Source organism: Myxine glutinosa, chromosome 6, assembly GCF_964187855.1.
Source record: "Myxine glutinosa chromosome 6, kmMyxGlut1.1, whole genome shotgun sequence".
NCBI lineage: Eukaryota > Metazoa > Chordata > Myxini > Myxiniformes > Myxinidae > Myxine > Myxine glutinosa.
The window spans coordinates 153675216-153701143 of NC_136266.1; the positions used below are offsets into that span (position 1 = coordinate 153675216).

A 25928-nucleotide genomic window follows, 5' to 3' on the forward strand; every position below is an offset into this window, starting at 1 on the left:
CGTGCTGGACCTTGCCCACAGCTACCTTAACCAGTTACCCGACTGTAGTATAACTGCTGGACTGAAGTGAACCATGCCCACCGGCTACCTTTCCCTACTGCAGTGTAACGAGCTGGATGCTGGACCAAACCCATGGTCTGGTGAGGGGAGGAGCAGGAGGGGGAGGGGAGGGAGGAGGGAAAGGAAATTACATCCATATCAGAATTCATCACAAATGTCAAATCTTTATTTTACCTTTTCGTTGAATATATACTAGTGAATGTGCCGTTGATCACATTTTTGAGTTAAGCATGATGATGTGCATGAAGAAGAAGAAGGCCCTTACACCCAACTTCGACCACTTCCGGAATTGTTTGATTAATTAATTATTTGTGTTCAAATGTTTGGTAATCGTTTTGTATTTATTTATGCGAATGTGGACTTGCATATAACTGTCATTAATGAAAAAGTCTTGGGCACAATAGAGCGATTTTTTTTTAATCCCAAAAACGAAGTTTTTTTTTTTTTTTTCAAAAAAATTTTTTTTTCCTATTTGCGTAAAACACTCTCCGGCACTCACTGATGAACCTCTGAAAGTTTGACGAAGATCCGTTCAGCCATCTGAGAAAAATGGCGACACAGACACACATCTCTCTTATATAGTAGATGACGTTAATAGAAAATAAAGGGGCTTGTTGGTTCACGCCTTCAATGACCTAATTAGTGTTAACGAAAAAAAGTCGGTCAGATATAATTGGTTGGCGTCAGCGTGTTTCATCACAGGCGAATAAAAAGCAAATCTCGTTCCGTTACACCGCAGTTTTCCCTTCACACGGCGGGCCGGAAATAGCGGGACTCTTCTTCCTCTTCCTCTACCTCTTCCTCTCCTCTTCCTCCTTCTTCTTCTTCTTCTTCCAGCTTCCTCCTCTTGCATTGCATTGGTTCCTTCAGACTTCAGTGCCTTTCATCGCTTTGTTCGATTCAGTCGCCTCGAAAGCATCATGGCACCTGGTGAGCTCACCTATTTTATTGAGTTTCGCGCCTTTTTTGCACAACGTGTTCACATTTTCTTGTACTATGTTCAAATTATACATTGGTAACGCCGACTGTTCAATTCGACCCATTGTACGGCCACTTGGTTTGGATGGAATGGATGCTTTGCGAAGTCATGCGAACGTCGTGCGAAGTAAGTCAAAGTGGTGATTTGTTCTGAATGAAATGTTCTCCTATCCCCTTGATGAGGGGTGAGGTCCAATGGTGAAGGAAAATCCGTCACATTAACAACAACTTACCAATACCTGTCATTATAATAGTTCTTTGTTTGTATCTGCCACGTGGATTGCGTAATTGCGAATGTCGAATCTAGGCCTAGCTATAAACTGCCGTCCTGGTGGTTCACAGGTAGGGTGATCCATCAATGTGTGCCGTCCCTCGGATGGACATTAAACTGGGTGTCTCGGCTACCGACATGACTTGGTGGACGTTATATATCCCACGACGTCCTTCGCTAATACGTAATAGTGGGTGAGTTATCGCCGGCACCATAAACAAACAAATCACAAATTAACCTGGCTCTGAAACACCTTGGGACGACTGCCGTTAAATTCAGCAGCAATATGCCAGGTACATAAAGAGCAAGTAAATCAAACATAGGTACCGGGGATAACATCGATAAACTCTGTAGTTTATATACCCATGTAAGTATGTTACATGTTTTGATTAACTCTGCAGTTTATATACCTATGTTGGTATGTTACATGTTTTGATTGTCTGTACTATATATACCCATGTTTGTATGTGACATGTTTTGATAAAGTCTAGAATATATTCCCATGTTAGAATGTTATGTTTTGATAAATTCTGTAGTTTATATTCGCATGTATGTAACATGTTTTGATAAACTTATATATACCCATGTAAGTATGTTGCATGTTTTGATCAACTTTGTAGTTTATATTCCCATGTATGTCACATGTTTTGATAAACTATATTATATATTCCCATGTAAGTATGTTACATGTTTTGATAAACTCTGCAGTTTATATACCCATGTAAGTATGTTACATGTTTTGATCAACTCTGTAGTTTATATTCGCATGTATGTAACATGTTTTGATAAACTTATATATACCCATGTAAGTATTTTACATGTTTTGGTCAACTCTGCAGTTTATATACCCATGTTAGTATGTTACATGCTTTGATAAACTCAAAGGAATTTGCATATAAAATTTCACAGCCAGCCTTTTCTTTGAATGACTTTGTTCTGGCTATTTTCCCATCAACTGGAAAGCTGCCTCTGTGTCCGGTTCCCAAGAATAAACCAGTTGTGGGCTACCGACAGCTATGGCCCATCTCAATCACTCGCATCATAGCCCGAGTGCTTGAAAGCTTCTTCGCTGAATGGCTGATGGCCGCCGTCAAGCAGCGAATCGACATTTTAAAACATGAACCATGGGGGTACAAATAGGACTTTGTGTGGAGGGGGTGGGTAAGGGGGGAGGGGAGTAACATGGGCATTTTAAATAAACACAAACCCTCCCCTCCCCCCCCCCCCCCCCCCCACTCTCCTCCCTTCCCCCGCCCGTGGTTCTGCTGCCCCCTTCTCAATCCCCTGAGCCATCCTATCCCCTGGGCCAGTGGCTCTCCTGACCCCGCTGGCTCAACTCCCCCCCCCCCCTCAACTCCCCTCCCTCTTAACTCCCTCCCCCCCCCCCCCCAACCTCGCTGGCTCTCTTCCCCCATCCGTCCCACCGTCTCCCCTACCACCCTTGCCACCCTTCTCATCTCCCACACCCTAGAGCAACGCCGGGTACCCCTGCTAGTATCCCATAAGAGTTTGTGGGTCTATTGTAACAATTGGTGTAACAATTGGTGCCCATTGGTGACATTTTGGGAATACTTTATTGGAATGACTTGTTCCGTGTTGCCTTAGGTGTGAGTGAGGAGAAGTTGCTGGCGATGCAAGCACGATTGCAGGCTCGCCCCGAGCTCCGCTTGGCCCAAGCAGTGGCAACCACCCAAGATCCCTTGGAGGCCGTGGCTGCCGGGCGAGCAGCCAGGTGTGGCACACACGTTTTCTCACATTGTGTGCCTACAGAAGGAAAACCCGTGTGCAACCAAAAAAGCTCAGGTAAATGAAGAACTCTCATGAGAAAAGATGGTTCATAGAACGATCTGTGAAGACGAGTATTACGGAGCTTTGTCTTGTAACTTGGATATTAAGTGTATAGCATTCCATAAGAGGTTTGGGATAGGTGGGGTAGGAGGGTACATGTTTTGTTTGGATTCAATGGATAGCCCAGTTAGTGTACATATGAGGGAGGAAGAGGATAAAGATTAGGTTTAGCCCGTCATTCAGTCTTCAGTCAATTTCAGCAGACTGGAAATTGGAATTCCCAAAAATAAAGTGGAAAACTCAAAAGGACTTGATGGACTGGCCACTGGTTGAGTGTGAGTGAGCTTCACTTCTGATTGTGTTTTTGTGTAGCTCTAACCAGAGCTGGATTTACGTTTAACAGGGCCCGGGACATTGGAGTAGGAGAGCCCCCTTCCCCTCTCCTCCCCCATCCCCCCCCCCCCCACCAACCTCGAAACGTAGTGGGAAGAAATAAAAAAACAAAAAAGAGATGAACTGCGTTAGTGTATAGCTTATACCAATTTATTTAGCCACCTAACTGCATTAAAATTCGACGATCATAATACAAATGCCCAATACTAATTTAAATTTCAGAGATATAGAGGTGCGAAGTTTTTCCAAGATTGCGCCCGTACCACATGACCTATGACGTCATAATTATCACTAAAACTCTGCAGGAGGAGGCGAGTTGAACCCAGGCTTGTAGGATCCCAAGCTGGCAGCCCAACCACGAAGCCAATGCCAGGCTAATAAATAATACTAGCTTTATGCATAAATAAATGTATTTATTCTGGTATTTTTTTTGCACTTGCATCGGATTTTTTTTTTTTTTTTTTTGAAGCCTCCTTTGGGGTTTGGACCCCGGACAAATGTCCCGTTGGTCCTCCCATAAATCCGGCCCTATAACAATATAGTTTTCGTCTCATTGTGAAACGATTGCATCTGGCCTTACCGTGTTTGAAAACATTGTTTTGAATGGGATCAAGCGCTCTGTCACCATGCCGGTGGTCATATGCAAAATAACATCCAGGTAATTTAATGAAGGCCATCAACTCGCAAGCCTCCTCGCACTCCTGAGAAGGTCCTCATTAATATCCAGCAATTATATCTTCAGCCATGTACGGTGTACGCCATCTCTCTTCTGCTCAACAAAATTGACAATCTAGAAGCGACTATACATAGTCAGCACAGGAACATTCATTTGATATTGAAGAACCACTGACGTACTAAGGGGGATGCGGAGAGGGCTGTCCACCCCGGGTGACCACCAGGGGGGGAGGGGGTGTGAGGGGGTGCCATTGGGAGAGTTGAAATGTACTACAGGTTATAATAATACTAAAACGGAATACCCTAAACCACTTTGATGCGTTTTATAATATGGATTTAACGGGGCACGGGGCAATCCATTTATTATGTACATGGCAGGGGATCAGGTGATTGGGGAATAAGATGTTAAATTGAGAAAATGGATGTGATAGGAAATAAAAGGCAAGGTGTAAGAAGTACAGGTAAGGAGAAAAACGAGAAGATACGAAGAGAAGGTGAGGGAGGGGCATATTAATGGGTATGGAGGAAAATGAGGTTCCACTCATTTTGTGAATTTCAAGGAAAATATGTGATTGGCTCTGGCAAAAGCACTTGGGGGCAAAAATCAAAATTGAGATTTTGATATCATCTGATTCCCCATGCTTTTCTCTTTCATTTGATATATACATTATGTTAAACTCCCCATCATTCCAACCACCATGGTGCGATTGAATGTTTCAGGCCGCTGTTGGATCTTTGCTTGTCTCAATGCTATGCGTCTTCCTCTGATGAAGAAATTCAATGTGGAGGAGTTGGAGCTGAGCCAAACGTATCTCTTCTTCTGGGACAAGGTGAGCAGTTTCACGCCTCCTTATATAATAATGGAATGCTTTTTTGTTTTATTTAATGATTTTTTTTTCATTGTTTGTTCTTCTTCTTTTTTCTGCTTTTTTTTTTAGTTTTAATTTTTTTGTTGAAGGCCCCAGTCACGAATTATATAGTCCTCATTGAGGCCAGACCTTAAATAAAAGAGCTGCATCTATCTATAATTCCACTAATCTCTGTGTGTATGTTTGTTTGTATGTTTGTCTGTGACCGCTGTTTCTCGACAACTACCGGTCCGATATACTTGAAACTTGCCAGGTATATTGCTGGGGACCCGAGGATGTGCCTTTTCAAGGTTTTAAATTAATCGCAGAAGTAGTTACCGAGCTATGTCCAAAAAACGATTCAACCAATCAGAGAGCAGCGAGCTATCACGTGTGCCGAACGTGGCGAACAGACTCTGCCTCGGATGGCACATTTGAGAGCGTATTCATTTATTTCCCGTCGGCAAACTATGTTGCCGTTAAACTATGTTTTAAAACTAATAAAAACTAATTTGCGATTCATCGTATTCATCGCTTCACATTTGCGACAGTGAAGACTTCACTTCCGGCAGCCAATCACAGAACGTGTTGTTGCGAGCCCGAGAGCCTGCGCCATTACGGTTCGTAATTCGATTTCTTCCGGAGAAAATAATAATTTCTCGATTTCTTATGCGCATTATTTCTCCCAATTCAGTCAGAGCGAAGGGCGGAAGCGAAGAGCGTTGTTTTTTTTGTTTACGGGCGTACGGGCGGGGTAGAGCGTACGGGTAGCGTTTTTTTTTTTTTTTGGCAAGGAACGGGCACCCACGTACGGGCATGCCCTAGTTGATAGAAAAGTAAAGAAAGAGAGAATAGTCTCAGAGTTATTGAGGAAGTAAAAATTGTCATTTTATAGTCATTAACAGTGCACAAATCTATTCATCCTTAAATTATTTTGATAGAAAGTAATCTGATTTGTAATTGTCATACAGGCACAAAAAACACATAATATTGTTGTCGGAAGAAATGTGTAAACGTTTTGAGGGAAATCCCGTGATAATTAATTTGCTGTTTGCAATACGTTATCTCTGCACAGTTTGGAAAGGTGTTCCTAATTTGCGATGCTATTGTATTCTCCAAGGTCGACAACTAATGCTGAGTTACTTACTATAGGCCACCCTTTTCTAAAAATGCTCACATATCTGGATCTTCATGGACAAGTAATACACCACTCCGTTTCACCAAAAGAAAACTTAAATTCAAACAGGTGGTGGAAAGTCGCGTGATCCTTGAGTTTGTGTGTAAGCAAATGGTTTCCTCCTACGCTGGTGGGACTTTTCTGGCCAAGACAACAAAAGAAGATGGCAGGCTCACAAAAATGCATGCACTATTTAATCACAATAATAACTAGAATGAGCAATCAAACATTGCATACCCTTGCCTGACCTTGTTTTGTGTGGTTTTACAGTATAAATGCTATAGAGTATAGACGTACTCGCATTCTAATTGTAATATTTTATAGACAGAGGTACTCTGTTTAAACAATAAAAAGGAGAGAGATAACATGTACTACTGGCTACCACTATCACGGTTGTGGCTTACGTTAGCACATTCTGCACAGACAAACAACCAAATGAAAATGCCCAAACAGCTGGGGATCCCAGCTCTGTCTGTACTCTGTCCCCCAAATATTCCTACAGCTTGCACAGGATCTGCCAGCAACCCTCTTATGGTGAAACTGCCAAAATCACCTTCACTCTTTCATTCCTCTTTTCTCCCATCTCTGGAACAAACTCCGTCACTCTCTTGAATCCCTCTCCTCCCTCCAGGTCTTTAAAACAGCTGTTCACCACCATCTCTTATCTTCCCCCATCCAAAACCATGATCTTTTCTACCTCTGCTATTTCACCCCAGATCCACTTTTTTGAAATACCGACTTCTTTCCTGGAAGTCCTCGCAGTGTCCATGTGTTTTCTACCTCTCCCACCCCCCCCCCCCCTTCCCCAAGCACAGACCTCCCGATGTCCCTGTTCTCTGCTGTTGTACTTGTGTGTTTCCCTCTTTCTCTCTCCCTATCTTGTCTTCTGCTCCATTTATCTTATGTTTTATGTGATTGTTGGCTCTTCCACGAGCCTCGATCTTGCGCACACACACACACACACATACACACACACACACACACACACACACCACACACACACACACACGAAAAAAGCAATCAGATTGCACACCCTTGCCAGTATATGTTTGGTATGGTGTAGTTTGTGTGTCAAATAAATGGAAGGTCTAACTGGTGTTTTTGTAAACATCAAAGGTTTGAGTTGTATGGGGTCTTAGTGGTCGTAAAGGGTCTTTGAGATCTGTGTTCTTAAATGGTCTAAGGGGTCTTAAAGGATCTTGTGGGTCTAAAGGGTCTCTTGGGGGGGGGGGGGGGCGGGGAGGGGTGTAAGGGATCTTGGTGGTCTAAAGGGTCTTGGGGCTTTTTAAATGGTCTTGGTGGTATTAAATGGTCTTGGGGGTATTAAATGGTATTAGGCGTCTTAAGGGGATCTCAAGGTATATAAAGGGTCTAATGTAATCAATACACCTACTCGTGTTCTGTGAGGGCAAACAGACAAACGGACCCTCTGGTGAGGGTAATAATAATTTGTACGACACACACAAGGCATAAAGGCCATCGGAACCTTGACACAGGATGCACATATAACATAGACACGAAATACCTCAATTACCCGACTACAGCCACGGATGCTGTAACAACCAGAGTGAAAGGGGGTGAAGAGGGGTTATTGTTGGTATAAAGAAAATGGGAATGGTGTACGATCAATTTGAAGTCCAGGAGTGTAGAGTGGGATTGAAGAGCCTTGGCAAGGCAGTACCACAAATGCAAGAAAAGCGGAACAACAGAGTGCAGTGAATCAAAATCTTGTGTGTTTAACGAGGACTGGTTACTGAAAGAACACGTGCATCTTATTGTTTTTGGGGAGGGTTGATGGAGCTGAGAGAGAATGGATAGCTAGTTTGGAGAAGGTGGTTAAAATTTCACATGCTGGGGCACCTGCCAATAGAGGAGAGCAACTCAATTGCCTTAAGCAAGGACCTTGCAGGCTTGTCATCCTGATTTTTGAAGCAACTCGAAACACCTGCTCCTTTCAGTAGTAGCCTGGCTTGTGGAGAAGGTGGGATAGTGGGGGAGTTGAACTCTTCCACTATTGAACCTAAAGTGGGATTAATTAGTACGATACATTTTGTGCCATGGCTAATAATACCCAGTCTGCAGCAGGGAGAGTAAACAACTTGTACTGTGTCATGTGTACAGGCAAAAAGTGTCTGCCGCACTCTCCCTCCCCACCCTTTGCAAGGCCATCTTTTTTGTGCCCATTGCCTGACCCTGGGTACTACCAGCACGTATGCGATTTGTTTTATTATGCACTAACAGGAACACAAACAACACAGATAAGCACTGTTAAAGGTGCCATTGGTGGCTGGACTTGCTCCATTCTATATATCGAAGATGACTTGGAAGACAGAGATTGCCCAATCTGTAGCTGAATTGAGAGGCTTTTCTATATGGTCATCCCAAAAAAGGTCATGGCTGATAGTGAGATTTAGATGCTCAAGAGACTGCACCTATTCCAGTGACTGACCATATAAAGAGGTGACATAGTTCAGCAACAGGATGAGTCTGAGATTTACCAGGATTGAAAAAGACTTGTTGCATTTATCAGGCAGCATCAAATCCATTTCATATCAGCAGAGTGCCACAACTGTCTACCTGCCATTTGGATGGGATACTGTTTGACAAAATGTGGAGTTATGTGCAAAATATTTTGGGTTTTTGGAGCATCCCTGCTTCTTTGTTAAACGTTGCAGCAATAAATCCATTTTTTCTTTTTATAACTGTTTGAATCCTGAATTTTCCAGTATGCAATACAAATATATGGTATTTTTCAGGCAAACTGAACAAAATGTCTATTGTTTATAAGGCAAGCATAAGAGGCAACTGTAAGAACAAATCCTTAAATAGGAACAAACAATATAACATTTTTGAATATCAACATGTAATCTGTTTTATGTAATTTATAATTCTCTAATATGATATTCAACAACAACAACAACATGTATTTTAAAAGGCCATTTTCCCTGCTAGAGCGAGGGTTAGCCTTGCGGTCCCCATGACAATCTTCTCCATTTTGCCCTATTTTCTGCATCTCTCCTTGTTAACCCCCTTGCCCGCATTTCTTCTTCCACCATCTTTAGCCAAGTCTTTCTTGGTCTTCCCCGTCTTCTACTTCCTTCTACATTCATTTCCATCACTCTTCTCAACCAGTCACTTTCATCTTTCCTCAACACATGACCAAACCATCTCAACCTGTTCCTCTTCACAGCATCAATCACAGGCTCTATTCCCATCATCTTTTGCAATTCATCATTTGTCTTCCTCTCTCTCAACGATACTCCGCACATCCGTCGAACCATTCGCATTTCCACCCTTTCCAACCTTCGTTGCTGCTCTACGTTCATTACCCATGTCTCGCTCCCATAAATCATAACACTTTTCACACATGCAGCATACACCTTTCCCTTCAGCTTCAACGACACTCCCCTCATCATCAGCACGCCACTCAATTCCCGAAACTTCTTCCATGCACATCTCACTCGAGCAACCGTTGCCGAGTCTGATCCACCTTCTCCATTCAGCATGTCTCCGAGGTAGCAAAATGTTTTCACACCTTCCAGCTTCACGCCGTCTCCAAGATCCAACTCAACATTTCCTCCATCTGCAGCTCCCTCTGTGCACACCTTACATTTGAATGTAGCTGCCACACTGGTTAATGACCCTCTCAGACCACTACATTTTTGATGAACCCACTCAGCGCACATTGTACACTGAATTGAGTTCACTCCGACACCCTTCCTACACACAGCACAGGGCCACTTCCCAGTTCTTTCCACCTCACCACATGCTTTACCACTTGCCATCACCTTCGTCTTTCCGATATTCACTTTCAGACCTTTTGTCTCCATACATTCCTTCCACGTGTTCATCTTTTCCTTCAGTCCATCCATACTTTCCGCAATCAACACCAGATCATCTGCATACAACAACTCCCACGGTAAACCCTCCTTTACGTTCTGAGCCAGCACCTCCATCACAGCTACAAATAGTAGTGGACTTAGTACCGACCCCTGATGCACTCCCACCTTCACCTCAAACTCACCACTGTTCCCGTCCTTCGTCCTTACAGCTGTGCGCGCTCTTTTGTACATTGCCATCACTACTCTGATCAACCATTCCTCCACTCCTAACTTCCTCAATGCCCATGTCAATACTTTGCGTGGAACCCTATCGAATGCTTTCTCCAGATCAACAAACCCAAGAAACAACTTCTTCCTCTTCTCCATGTACTTCTCCTGCAACTGCCTCACAATGAAAAGCGCGTCTGTCGTTCCTCTTCCTGGCATGAATCCAAACTGCATTTCGTCGATCTTCACTTTCTTCCTTATCCTCCTCTCCAACACCCTTTCCAATACCTTCATTCCATGCTCCAATAACTTTAACGCTCGGTACGAGCCACACTCCAGAGGGTCACCTTTCCCCTTGTATAGAGGGACGAGGGTACTCAGTTCTCAATCCACTGGAATGCGGCCTTCTTTCACCACCAGATTACAGATCTCTGTCATTCTCTTCACACCCCAACTTCCTGCTGCCTTCAACATATCTCCCACAACTCCCGTCGGCCCTCCCGCTTTTCTACCCTTCATTGCTTTTATCGCTTCCTCAACTTCCTTCTCAGTTATCTTCTCTGCCGGTCCTAAAACTGGGTTACTCTCTATGTTGCCATCCCATTCATTCTCTGTATTCAACAGCATTTCCATATATCTTTTCCATCTTCCTTTAATTCCATCTGGGTCGACAACGATTTGTCCCACTTCATCCTTCAAGCAACTCACCCCCATCACATCACACCTCTCTTTCGCTATCTGCTTTGCAATCCTGAATACTGCTTTCTGACCCTCTTCCGAATCCAAGCGTTCTCCGAACATTTTCCTACATGCCTCCTGCGCCTTTGCTACCTCCTTCTTTGCAGTCTTCCTGGCTGCCTTATAACTTTCATGCTCTGCTGTTTCTGCTCCCGTACCCTTCGCCTTCTGCCACTCCTTGAACTTCTTCCTCTTCTCGTCAATCCTCTTTCCAACTTCATCATCCCACCACCATGTTTCCGAGTGCCTCGGTGGTCCTTTTGTCCATCCACATACCTCACCAACGGCTCCCAACAGACTAGCTTTCATTGACATCCAACCACTTTCAAGCTCAACCACATCATCCTCGACCCTACTCAGCCTCTCTTTTAATGCCTCCCTTACTGTCACTTCTTTCAACCTCCACACCTTCATTCTCGGTTGGTAGTTCACCCGCCGAGCTCTCCTCGCACCTTTCACCCTTACGTCGCAGACAACCAAGTGGTGCTGTGGAACAGCCTCCTCCCCCGGGATCACCTTTGTGTCCCGGAGGTGCCCCCTATCTCGCCTACGCACCATCAGGTAGTCAACGGTTGTCGTCGACCCACCTGACGTGTTTGTAACAAGCTTATTATCCTCTTTCTGGAACTGAGTATTACAAATCAGCTCCATCAGCAAACTCCAAAATCCTTTCACCTTCTCCATTTCTCACACCATATCCGTAACCCCCATGAACTCCGTCAAAACCATCCATACTCCTTCCCACATGTCCATTTAGGTCTCCTCCTACCACAACAACTTCCTCATCTTTCACGTTTTCCATCAGCTTCTCTATCGCACACCAGAACTTGTCCTTCTCTTCATCGCTTCGACCAACCTGCGGAGCATATCCCGTTCACCAAGATGACGTTCACCAAGAGCTTTCCAATCATCATTTTCGCCATCATCAACCTATCACTCACTCTAGTCACACTCACCACACTGTCTACAAACTCCTCAGAAAACAGGACACCAACACCATTCACGCCCTCCAGGCACCCTTGCCACACAAACTTGTATTTCTGTCCCTGCCTACCCTTTACCATTCTCACACCACTTCCCTTCCATCTCGTCTCTTGCACACAACATATGTCCACTCTTCTTCTGACCAATACTTCCACCACTTCTCCTGATCTCCCTGTCATTGTCCCTACATTCCATGTCCCAAACCTCAGAAACCGATCTCCACTTCGGGCTGTACCCTGCCCACATGTAGTTGTAATTGTCATGGTTCTCTTTTTGAGGCAATGTTTTTATGGCCGGATGCCCTTCCTGACGCCAACCCTCTTAGTCGCCTCTTACGACACGCAGGGATACGGCGTACCTATTCTTATCCAGGGTACACACTGGGAAACGTTTAAAACATGGAAATTCTGGGGGGTGGGAGGGGGGGGGGCGTCAGCATCACGGCTGCGGTTTAAACATATTTAAATAAATATTTAAACAAAACCATGAAAAACAATCTGGGAAAAGTCTCTAAGTGAGAACGTGGATTTGAGAAAGCAGGAGCAGAGGTGAAAGAAAAACGAGATATAGGGGGCGGGGCACAAGTCGAGACGAGGAGGCCGCAAGAGACACCAGGCCGCACGAGGCGCACGAGGCGCGAACAAAGAAACGACTAATTACACACAAATTTGCAAAACTACAAAACCAAAACCAAATAGAAACACACAATAACACATACACAACAAAATACGCAGCGGAAATTTGACAAAGAAACGAACGGGAAAACACTCAAACTTTGATGACGTGGAGAGATCGAAGCAAGCCCCGTCGCTCGAGGGACCGGAAGTCCGGAATTGATATGATATTATCTAATATGATATTCATTGTATATAAATAATAATATCCATAATGGGGTGGGTTTAAATGGCATTGATCATGTTCTTTTGTTCTGTTAATAATATAAGTTTTTATGCCTCCGCTCCCAAAGGTGGCTGGAGGCATTATGTTTTCTGGTTGTATGTACGTACGTCCATCCATCCGTATGGGCTAAACCTCATTTTTCTCAGCAACGACATGTCCAATTGAGACTAAATTTTCAGGGTCGGAGTGACACCCGTGCAGAATGTTAGTATTTTTTTTTTTAAATCATTATTATTATTATTATTATTATAAATAATTGTGATGTCATATGTCACGTGGTATGGCGGACATTTTGGATTAAACGCAAATAATTAAAAAATGATTTCTCAGAAACCGCTGAATGGTAAATTTTTTAACATGGCACATTGTCAAGTACTCCCAATGGGGAACAAAAGCATGATGATGATAACATCATAGGTGAAGTGGTATACCAGCCAAAAATGTTTTAATCGAATTCCTTAGCCTAAAAATCTGAAATTGCATGCACATGATCTATGGCTCATTTGTATTGAAATATTAAATTTATGACATCATAGGTCACATGGTTTGGCAGCCATATTGGATTTAACCTAAAACCTTAAACTATCTTCTCCCAAACCACCAAATCTATTGACTCAAAACTTTTCATGTGTCATTGACCTTGCATGGCAGTTAAAAGTTGATCACGAAAACATCAATGTTCGCTTGGTGTGACAGCCAAATTGGATTGAAGGGAAATATTAAATAATTATATCTCTGAAACCGCTTACCCTATTGATGTGAAATTTTACAAATGTCATCTAACACCATTGTTGCATATAGTTTGAAAATGATGATGTCGTAGGTCATGTGGTTTGTCAGCCATCTTTTATGGAAAAACGAATCTTATCCGATCAACACGAAACTTCACAAACATGATCCCATACCCTGCATATGCAGAGTGTACATTTTTAAAGGTCATATGTCACGTGGTGTGGCAATCATATTAGCTTGAACCACCTTTAGAGGCCATTTTCCCCCGCAGAGCAGGGGTTGGCCTTTTTTGGGCACCGTGGTCCCCTTTTTGAAGCAATGTTTTACAGCCGGATGCTCTTCATGCGGCCAACCCTGTTAGTCGCCCCTTGCGACACAAAGGGAATTACCAGTGAACTGGTACTCAATTTGCTGACCCCAGAGGGATGACAGGCTGAGTCAACCCCCTGGCGTTATTTGAGCGATCGACCAGGATTTGAACCCAGGATCCTAAGCCGGCACCCTAACCGCTAAGCCAACACCAGGCTGTAAACCATATTAGCTTGAAAGCCGATATTTAAAAAATATCCCATTTCTGAAACCACTTCACCAATTGATGTGAAACTTGTCATGGCTGGTGAAAATGTGATACCGAAAAACAGCTGAAGGGATTTAAATCAAACTTTATTTTTAGTACAGTGAACGAGGGCATCAACCCGTGGACATGCGGAGGCATATTGGCGACACAGTTGCATTGCTGTAGTTATTTATATTCTATATTGGCGTCAGGAAAGGCATCCGGCCATAAAAACATTGCCTCAAACAGGGAACCATGATTGTCATGGGGCCCGCAAGGCTAACCCCCACTCTAGTGGGGAAGAAATGGCCTTAAAACGATCATTCATTCATTCATATTCATATAAGAATGTAAGTAAAAAGACTTTCTGTAGTGACCTTAAACATAGCCTAATTGTTTCTTTAAAGGATTTCCTTTAAAGTCTTATTAAAAACAAATTGTGGAACGAGGTGGTGGGTGGAAGTAGGTAAGAATGGGAAAGGGAAAGGAGGTGGATGAAAATTGAGTGTTGAGGACCCCTACTTTATGCATGCAGGTGGAGAGGGCAAATTTCCTGCTGCGATCTTTTGCTGAGCTGGCTGAAAAAGGAGAGGAAGTGGATGGGCGTTTACTCCAATTCCTATTGACTAACCCTTCTCAGGATGGAGGCCAGTGGCAGATGCTTGTCAATATAATCGGTAAGAGAAAATGGGGTGGGGTTAAATGGCAAGGAAAACGTCGTTTACTTGAATGCATTGTTTGCTCAAAATGTAGTAAAATGTTTTTGTTTAAATGCAAAGGCAGGAGATGGTATAAAAGAGTGTCATGGACTTTTATTCCAAATGTTATACACGTGGTCTGACAAAGTTCCAGGACTCGTGTTTTTTTGGGGGGTTTTTTCCTCGACTAATGGTAGCACCAAAAACTTGATGATTATTCTCTGTTTCATAAATTACCGTAATTGGACGTGCATTGCAATCTTCCTGTCAGTACTGTTAGCTGTTGTATCGATTGGTTTTGTTTTGGTAGCCGTAATGGAGTTTTGTTAAAATTATAAGTGTTGCAATCGTGTTGTGAAGATGAATGACAAATTTATGAAACAGAATCATCAAGTTTTTGGTAAAAATAAACGAAAGTGGTACGGACATTTTCGACAAGTTGAGGCTGGGGTATGGGGAAGACACGATGTCAACATCACGTGTGTTTGAGTGGGCAAAGAGGTTTGCGGAAGGGAGAATGGACATGAATGATAATGCATGGTTGGGATGCCCATCGATTCCCAAAACAGGTGAAAATGTCGTAAGGGTGAGAACTTTGGTCCAATCTTTACAAACTACAAAGTGATAAGGCTAAACAATGCAAATAAAATGTCAATAAGTTAGATTAACAGAGAAAATCAGACTCTCAGTTGCATACGCATTTAAACCCTTTGCCTAATTAATCCTAAATCACTTCAGTATCAAATTATTTGTTTGAAAGATTACAAAATAAGTGTTTTAGGTTTCCCCTGTATGTAATCAGTGGTTTCACTTAAAAATTAAGCTCCCTCCGATTCTAAGGAGTTTTAAGATGCAACTCACTTGGTCAAACAACAATGCAAACATGAAGACCAAGGAGCTTTCCAAAGAAGTCAGACACAGTGGTGGAGAAGCACAATTCAGGAGAGGGCTTTAAGATTTCAAAGTCACTCATTGTCCCTTTGAGTACGGTGAAATCCATCATTAAGAAGTGGAAGACATACTGAGACACAGACTCAACCCAGATCAGGTCGCCTATCCAAATTCGACAGCCGGGCAAGCAGGAAACTGGTTTGGGATGTCACTGTAAATCCAACAATGGCTTTGCAAGGCTCTATGTCCGAGATGGGGACTAGTGTTCATCAATCAACAATATCCTGTTCCCTTCACAAAACTGACCTCTATAGACAGGAGGGACGAAAGAAGCCATTACTGAAAAAGACGCATCTAAAAGCTCATATGGAGTTTGTGAAAAAGCATCTTCATGATGTTGAAGGCGTGTGTGTGTATGTGGTCTAAATTTAATGCGTTACGTTTGGCGCAAGCCTAACACTGCACATCATCCAGTCATCACCATCCCTCATGTCAAACATGGTGGTGGCAGCATCATGTAATAGGGCTGATTTTCATCAGCAGGGACTGGTAAACTTGTCAGAATAGAAGGGACAATGGACAGTGCAAAGTACAGGAAAATCCTTGATGAAAACCTGCTTGGGTCAGCCATGAATCTGAAACTGGGTAGGAGATTCACATTTCAGCAGGACAATGATCCGATGCACAAAGCTAAAGCTACACTCAATGGCTGAATAATAAGAAAATAAATGTTCTCGAGTGGCCCAGGCAAAGTGCTGTCTTGAACCCAATTGAACATTTTATGGCGAGACTTGAAGATTGCAGTTCATCGACGATCCCCATCAAACTTGGCAGGACTAGAGCAATTTTTACGTGAAGAATGGGCAAATATTTCACCATGACACTGCAAAGCTGGTAGAGGCCTACCCCAAAAGACTCATAGCAGTCTTTGATTCAAAAGGTACTTTCACCAAGTACTGACCCAAGGAGCTGAATACTTTTGCAGTCAGTGAATTTTGATTGATTTAATGGTTCATGAGTTGAAATATCACAGTAATTTCAAATTCTTCCTTGTAAAAGCCAAGTCTCCTTTGGGAAAGGTGCTCACATGCATTTTGATGGAAGATATTGTTAAGCGGTGAAGCCACTTCAATATTTGGCCGTCTGTCTGTTTGTCAAAAATAAAGAAGAACCTTTCTAACCCACCATGTTTAATTTTAATGAGTGATTCAAATGGGTTCTAAACTGTAGTTCTAAAGGGTTTTTAAGGGTAATTCTAACGGGTTTCATTCGTTTCTAGGCTTTGCCTATCTCATATAAAAAGTGCCAAACTGAATCGCTTCCTTCGGACATGAGCAATTTTAATTATTTTTAAATTAATTTATTTTCTTTAAACGAGGGCAATATAGACAAAATGTAATACTCTGTCTTGTAATGCTTCTATACTTGACGATCAGCATTTAATTTTAAAAGGTTAAAGCATGGACCGAACGCTGGAAAGGAAAACAACCCAGTTAAACACTTGCCAAGAAACTGCATCGGCAGCACTGACGCCCTGTAAAGATCCGTAACATTAAATTGCATAAAGAAATCTTCTAAGAGCGGTATCGATGACTTGCATAAATAAATTGATTTGAGGTTTGGTCGAGAGCATGCGCAGCTGAACCGGTGTGCTCATATGAGGTATGACTGTATGCTATGAACATTTTCATCTCAAACATTCTGGGGAGCAGACAATGTGGAATTGACCTGCAGAATCAGTCGAAGGATTAAATAAGCCAATTGAAATTTCTTAGGTATCAGATTCATTTCTGCAGAATTTTTTTTTCCTTTTACTGCATAGTCCAGGCTCATGGACGAGCTCGGACACAGAACAGATCATCACAAAACTTAGCAAACAGAACGGCAGGAGACAGGGGAAATGCTAGCAACAGGGCAGAGGGAGAATGTAGATGGGCACGGACAAACAAGGGATACAGATGGCGAATCGGTGAAGGGGAAAATGCAAGGGGTGGACCAGATTCACACATAAGCAAATTTTTGAGAGGGGTGGGGTTGGTTTAACGGGTGCAGAAAAAAGCATTTAGTGAGATTTTGCCGTTACCCCAGCCTGGTTGGTTGGTTGCTTGTTGGATTAAAATTATCTCGTGGGAATCAAACCCAGACAATTGTGGCTGCGGCGTTCCCACCAAGCTCAAAATAAGATTGGTGGCCGGAGTACTTCACACCAAGCCATTGTACTTCCACTTGTCACGTGTTGATGATGTTCACAGAAACGTCTTGTTTTTTTTTCTATTCTTCAAATCCTGTCACTCTGGCTATGCCTTGTTTTCAAGGAGTGTTTCCAAAGCTCCTCATACATATCAGAGTTTAAATGTCACGTACCTATTTTATGAAAACAAATTTTCATCTGCTAATGCTGAATGTATTTTTTTAAGTTACATGACAGTGGATACAATATCGCTCTTCAAGCTATATCTACTTTAACTCTTCTCATGTATACCTGTGCTTGCTCTCATTTTATTTTGCATTTATTTCCACATTCACAGAGAAATACGGAGTTGTGCCAAAGAAGGCATTTCCTGAAACCCATGCCTCTGAAGCATCGCGCCGAATGAATGAAACGCTTTCACACAAGGTGAATATTTGCTCTCATTTTTAATTCATATAAGAGTTGGTCCTAGTGGTTCGGTTAAAAAGATATATTGGAGGTGGAGGAGAAAACCTTGGACTCGGTCTAAAGATCTCAATATTCAGAATGTTCCACTCTCGGACTTGTGGGATCGGACTGTGGAGGTATGCAGAAGAAAATTAACTTTTTGAGAAATTGCAATGCAAGACGGGTACATATACAGTCGTGGCCAAAAATATTGGCACCCTTGCACTTTTTTCAAATATCACTCGGTTTTCTCTAAAAATTAAGTTGAAATTGACAAAAGTATTTGGTCTCCACAATTCTTTGTTTCACTGTTAATATTACAGAACCTTTGTTTTTGATTCAGAACTAAATATATGCTTTTAAATCAGAAAATAAAAGAAATGGCATTGACAAAATTATTGACACCCGAGACTTAATATTTAGTAGCACAACCTTTGAACAAAATAACTTCAGTCAAGCGCTTCCTATAGCCATGAATGAGCTTCCTACACCTCTCTGCTGGCTGTTTGGCCCACTCTTCTTGTGCAAACTGCTCAATTTCTCCCAGATTTGAATGGTGCCTTCTCCCGACTGCTGTTTTCAGATCTCCCCACAGGTGTTCAATGGGATTTAGATCTGGACTCATTGCTGGCCACTTCAGAAGTCAAGCGTTTTGTCTTGAACCATTCCTGCATGCTTTTTGAAGTGTTTGGGGTCATTTTCCTGCTGCAAGATCCATGACCTTCGGCGGAGACCCAGCTTTCTGACACTGGGTTGAACATTGCACTCAAAAATGCCTTGGTTATCTCTTGATTTTATGATGCCATGCACACATTCAAGGCACCCAGTGCCAGAGGCAGCACAGCAACCCCAAAACATCACTGAACCTCAAGTTTAACTGTAGGGAAGGTGTTCTTTTCTTTTAAGGCTTCATTTTGTTCTCTGTAAGCATAGAGATGATGTGCTGTACAAAACATCTCTAATTTGGTCTCATCTGTCCACAGGACATTCTCCCAGAAGGACTTTGGCTTGTTCAGGTGTGTTTTGGCAAACTCCAGTCGGGCTTTCTCAGCAGTAGGGTCCTCCTCGGGCTCCTACCATAGAGCCCCTTCATTGAGTTGGGGACAGATGGTGCGAGTTGAATCTGTCATACCTGCTGTCTGAATGTCAGCTTGACCCTGTTTTGTTTGGCAGTTGATCGAGCTGCTTTTTCCACCATTCAAACAATCCTTCGCTGCAATATTCGAACAAGTTTTCTCTTGCGGCCATGTCCAGGGAGGTTGGCTGCAGTGCCATGGGCCTTAAACTTCCTGGTAACATTGCATACGGTGGACACAGGAACATCAAGGTCTCTGGAGATGGACTTGTAGCCTTGAGATTGTCCAAGCTTGGCTACAATCTTGTGTCTGACCTCATCAGACAATTTTCTGTTTTTTTTTCTTCTTTTCTCCATGCTCATTGCAGTACACACAGTGACACAAAACAGCAGAATGTCTCCTTTTTCTCTATTCATTCTGGTTGAATGAGTGATTTTTATATTGCAGCACCTGCAACTCACCATAGGTGAATTCAATTCCAAACAACACAACAACAACAGGCATTTTATATAATAGCCATTTTCCCTGCTAGAGTGGGGGTTAGCCTTGCGGGCCCCATGACAATATTCTCCATTTTGCCCTATTTTCTGCATCTCCCCTTGTTAACCCCCTTGCCTGCATTTCTTCTTCCACCACCTTTAGCCAAGTATTTCTCGGTCTTCCCCATCCTCTACTACCTTCCACATTCATTTCCATCACTCTTCTCAATCAGTTTCTCTTCACAGCATCCATCACAGGCTCTATTCCCATCATCTTTCGCAATTCATCATTTGTCTTGCTCTCTCTCAACGATATAGTCCATGGGCACGGACCCGAAATTTCACTAATTGGTACCACCCGAGGTGGCAAGTTCTAGTAATGATTTTTGGAAAGGTGCATGTATGTGGGATACATGCTGATGTGATAGCAATTCTGGACTGGTAGCTTAGTGGTAGTTATCAGCTATTTTATACCCGCACCCTGTGAAAAGGCGTTCGACGGTTCGGATTGATTTAGTCCATGTGTGAAATTTTGGGTACGGGCCCATGGACTAATTGGGCATATTAATCAGAAAGTACTGAGACAACGTAGATCCCAAAATTATCGCTTTATGTCTTATTTTAAACATACAATCTTCACATAGTGTAATTTTGGAATACAACAGCTACTATAATACACGTACGTGATTGTTATGGAAATTGTCACATAAACATGTCACAACATGAAAAGGTCACAACACATATTAATCAAACGGTTTTCTGAATCAAGGGAAAGAAAGTCCAGAGGCTGTACTGAGCTCATCTGCTGAGCCCATCTCAAGTACATGTATGCCACAATAGCTATAAACAGTACTAGTACTCAAATGTTATACAAAATGGTTGGAAATCACATACTAACAGAACTAACAGACTGTAGGCTATGTACCCGGTATGGTCAGGTAGTGCTTCACATAAAGATGAAATGACACAACACATTATCAAAATGTCTCGACAATGTCCAGATACGACATCCAGAATGCTGAGAGGCTGCCGTTTCCACCTCTGAGGAACTCGAGGTATATTCCAAACAGTTCCATGATGCGTGCGCATGAGCGGTCACCGAGGACCTGCTTCAGGGATGCCTGTGAGATATCTTTGCAGAGGCTGTCAATGATCCTCAGTGTCTCATCCATGTGGACCACATCGTTGGCGTGAGTGGCTTCCAGCCACGAGAGGAAACCCTTCCAGGCCAGTCGAGTGAGTGCCTCATAGACATTCTTGTGTAGGTGGACTGCCCTGTTGTACTTGCGGCCATCCATGACACCATTAATGGAACCTTCTGCGATCACACCAGACTCGATGCAGAGATCTCGCAATCCAGCATCTTGAAATCGCTTCCCTATTATTCCCATCAGTGTGCAGATGGTGTGGAATACTCCGAGCCTGGTGATGATGGTGTTTTGGAACTTGTCAGGGTGTTTCCATATAATCTCCACAGCCTTTGCATACAGTGCCTGGTCAAAGACACAGACAATCTTTGTCAGGTCCAAGGAGTGCATGATGTTCAGTGACTGGTTTAGCACTTCATTGACAGTCGACATTTGTGTCGCTGGAGCATTAATGGTAGGCAGGTAGCCTACATTGTCTGGAATGACTGTCACATCATCTCGAGTCCGGATGTTGAAGCCTGTCCAGCTGCTGATTGATTGCTCTTCTTGTTGCGACATGCGTGCCATGACCCAGACAAGATTCTTCTCTTTGGCGAGCTGAGTCTCAGCTGCAGTGTCAGCATCTGCACTTTTGCTCTGTGGTGGTCCCACTCGTTGTCCAGCGTTGTATGCTGGTAGCATTGGTGGTGGTGCATCAATACTTCTCTGCTTTGTTTTTCCTACAGTCAGCATGGTTCTGGTGGACACTGGGGTGATTGGCTTTGCTTGTACGGCAATCCCATTCACTCTGTGAGATGTTCCTTCTCCACTGGTGGTCTCTTCCAGACGGTCGATATTATCCCAGGCTAAGGTTGTGAATATGCCAGGATGGATGTTACCTGGGAGGGCAACATCACTCCCTGATAGCGAGAGCTTTTGGAGACACAGAGCAGTGTCGATCTCTTCCATCTGAGAATAGGACACACTATGGCCGGGTCGGTTGAGGATGTGTATCAACTCTACATTCCCGGTCAGTGACTTGATAGCGAATGGCAGAACGATGTGCTTCGGGGGCTTTATCAGTCCACGTGTTACAGCATATACCATGTCATAGCCGAGTGAACACAGAAGCCGCTGGACTCTTTGAGATGCATGATCAGGGTCATTGGAACCTGTAAGTAGATAGCACAGGAAGACCATGACCGACTCTGGAATGGTAGTGTCCTCTGCTTCTGGTTTGACTTCCGGTGGCCAGGCTTGAGGGGCATCTTGGTTCTTGATGTCGGCTCTCATTTTCAGGGCTGCTTTGGAGACCACATCTTCAGCATGGAGGCCTTTCTGAGTATGCAGCTCTGCTTGTAGCGATTGGTATTGTTTGGCAAGTTCGTATATGGACAGGTTGTCTGGAAACAGGAGGAGTTTCCCTTTTCCCTCAGAGAAGATGTGCAGGGAGTCTGCAAACTCGCTTTCCAGTTTCCGTCGTATGTGTTTCTTGGTTGATTCCCTTACATGGGCAATACCAAGAGAGTTCTTTGAAGCCACCAGTCTAGAAGAGAGATCAGTCATTGTCATCACTTGAGGATTGCCAAAAAGCTCCCTTCTGATGAACAGGAACAGCTCATTGTAGGCCTGATCCACAGCAGCGCCATACTGAGCTTCAGCATCATCATCTTGGCTTGCATCCTGTCCACTGCGAACCTCTCTTTTGGTATAGAACCGATAGCACGACCTATGATAGTGACCTTCTGCAGCTACCAGGTCTCTGCTGACTATGGCAAGGATTCTGCTGTCCATTTTCTCCATGGCTACATTCCTGATTGTGGCGTCAGCTCGCAGTTCTCGACATTGTATGAGGATTTCTCTCGTCTTCTGTCCTTTAGCATACTTGGTGTCTTTCTGGCAGAAAATGCACTCTGCCTCATAAGTCCTTGATGTGCTTGCACATTGTCTAGCTGCTCTCTGTGATCCTGTGTCTTGAGCAGGTTCACTGGCACTGGCACATTTGAGGATGCCATCAAGATGTCTTTTCATGGTGAAGAGACTGCGACATTTTCTGTGGTACTGGATTGTTGGAATCTGTCCATCAGGAAGGTTCGTAGCTAGTTTCAAAATTGCTGCATGTTTTCTGATCTGGGCTGCCCTCAGCAATGTTCTCCATGAGTCAATGTCTTGTAGTGAAACCAGCTTGTCTGTATTGTCATTGGAACAGTGGATGATGCACTCCACTCGTGGCCGCTTTAGTGGCAGGCTGCTTGCTCCGTCAGAGGCCATGTTCAGTCAGTTTTCACCTGCAACATAGAATTATCAATCCACATTACTATGTTGCACAAATTAGTAGTCTGCCAGTCCTTAATTATATTTAATTACACTTAATTAGACTGGTGAAACCAGTGGACTGATATCTGAAAGCAAATCAAGCATTCATGACTGGACTTATTCTAACCAGGCTGCAAATGTATATCACCACTGATGAGGGGAAATCAGCACTTTACATATCTGTCATATATTTTCTGCTTAACTAAATAGACATAATTATTGCAGAGCCTCTTGTTCTTGCCTCACCTACCAGGAAGTATCCACCAGTGGCCAAGTATACGGAATACGGAAGAAAACTGGACACTGCCAGCATCCAACATATATTTTGTTCTTAACTAAGACACTAAAACTGAAGAAAAAGTTAGTTTCCACACATGAATAAATACAAGAATATGTATTATATAGTATAACATACATGTCTTTATTACAAACATCCATTTGCTAAGATATTTAAGCATGTTACATTGTCTATTCAGCTAAAAAAATGATTTGGAAGATGATACTAGTAACAACAGCGCGGAGTTGCGGTATCGCGATTAATGCAAAAACAGCTTTCCTGCAAGAAAAATGAAAAAGCTACCCATTTGGAATTGCTATCACATATTATTTTACTTATATGGGTGTAACAAATAAATTGGCACCATGGAACTTTTGCCACCTCGGGTGGTACCGATATCTGGTCTGGCCCATGGACTAATACTCCACACATCCACTGAACCATTCGCATTTCCACCCTTTCCAGCCTTCGTTGCTGCTCTACATTCATTACCCATGTCTCGCTCACATAAATCATAACACTTCTCACACATGCAGCATACACCTTTCCCTTCAGCTTCAAAGACACTCCCCTCCTCGTCAGCACGCCACTCAGTTCCCGAAACTTCTTCCATGCACATCTCACTCAAGCAACCGTTGCCGAGTGTGATTCACCTTCTCCATTCAGCATGTCTCCTAGATAGCAAAATGTTTTCACACCTAGCTTCATGTCGTCTCCAATATCCAACTCAACATTTCCTCCATCTGCAGCTCCCTCTGTGCACACCTTACACTTGAATGTAGCTGCCACACTGGTTAATGACCCTCTCAGACCACTACATGTTTGATCAACCCACTCAGCGCACATTGTACATTGAATGGAGTTCACTCCGACACCCTTCTTGCGCACAGCACATGGCCACTTCCCAGTTCTTTCGACCTCACCACATGCTTTACCATATGCTTTACCACTTGCCATCACCTTCGTCTTTCCGATATTTACCTTCAGACTCAATACATTCCTTCCACCTGTTCTTCTTCTCCTTCAGTCCATCCATGCTCTCCCCAATCAACGCTAGATCATCTGCATACAACAACTCCCACGGTAAACCCTCCTTTATGTTCGAGCCAGCACCTCCATCACAGCTACAAATAGTAGTGGACTTAGTACCAACCCCTGATGCACTCCCACCTTCACCTCAAACTCACCACTGTTCCTGTCCTTCGTCCTTACAGCTGTGCACACTCTCTCGGACATTGCCATCACTACTCTGATCAACCATTCCTCCACTCTTAACTTCCTCATTGCCCATGTCACTACTTTGCGTGGAACCCTATCGAATGCTTTCTCCAGATCAACAAACCCAAGAAGCAACTTCTTCCTCTTCTCCATGTACTTCTCCTGCAACTGCCTTACAATTTGCCAATTCCATAGTAAAGGAGAATTACCTGCTTGAAATCGAATTAATTCTAATAACTTCTAAGAGGTGCCAATAATATTGTCCGGGCCATTTTAGGATTTCTGTGTGAAATAAGCTAAGATTTAGTAATTTTTTTGTTCCACTGCAAATCAAAGAAATACATATGTGGATACCAAAGGATTTTTTTTATTTGAACATTTTTTGGAAGAAATGGTGCATTATTTGAAAAAAGTGCAAGGGTCCAATATTTTGGCCACGACTGTAAACACATAGGCACATGTCATGGAAAATCGAGGGTTACCGCAAAGCATTGACCGCAAAACTGTCCTAACAGTTCTATGTAATAAGGCAATAGACAATGCGCTTGTGTGGCAGACAACCCTTGGTCACAAATCATGCTGCAATGGCTGTGATTTGATGTGATTTGTCTTGTACTTACTAGACACAGTTAGGGGGTTTTACTGTGTGTGTGTGTGTGTGTGTGTGTGTGTGTGTGTGTGTGTGTGTGTGTGTGTGTGTATATATGTATATATATATATATATACCCTGGTGTTGGGCCCTGGTGTTGTATATATAGATCCCTGGTGTTGGGCTAGCGGCTAGGGTGCCGGCTTAGGATCCTAGGATCCTGGGTTCGAATCTCGGTCGATCGCCGAATTAATGCCAGGGGGGTTGACTCAGCCTGTCATCCTTCCGAGGTCGGCTAATTGAGTACCAGTTCACTGGTAATTCCCTGTTTGTCGTTGAAGGCGGCAAAAAGGGTTGGCGTCAGGAAGGGCATCCGGCCGTAAAACATTGCTTCAAAAAGGGGACCAAAAAAACAACAACTACCACGGTCCCCGAAAAGGCCAACCCCCGCTTTGCGGGGAAAAATGGCC

At 43.3% G+C, this 25928-nt stretch overlaps 1 protein-coding gene across 1 annotated transcript in view; it reads left to right on the forward strand.

Annotated features, from left to right (window-relative positions):
- Positions 1-620: 620 nt before the first annotated feature.
- BLMH (bleomycin hydrolase) overlaps positions 621-25928 on the forward strand; it is a 68612-nt gene continuing 43304 nt past the window's right edge. The window contains exons 1-5 of the mRNA XM_068101161.2: positions 621-990; positions 2915-3112; positions 4886-4995; positions 14685-14826; positions 18267-18355. Coding sequence (XP_067957262.2) covers positions 981-990; positions 2915-3112; positions 4886-4995; positions 14685-14826; positions 18267-18355 — 549 coding nt within the window. The 5' untranslated portion in view covers positions 621-980. The remainder of the gene's footprint in view (positions 991-2914; positions 3113-4885; positions 4996-14684; positions 14827-18266; positions 18356-25928) is intronic.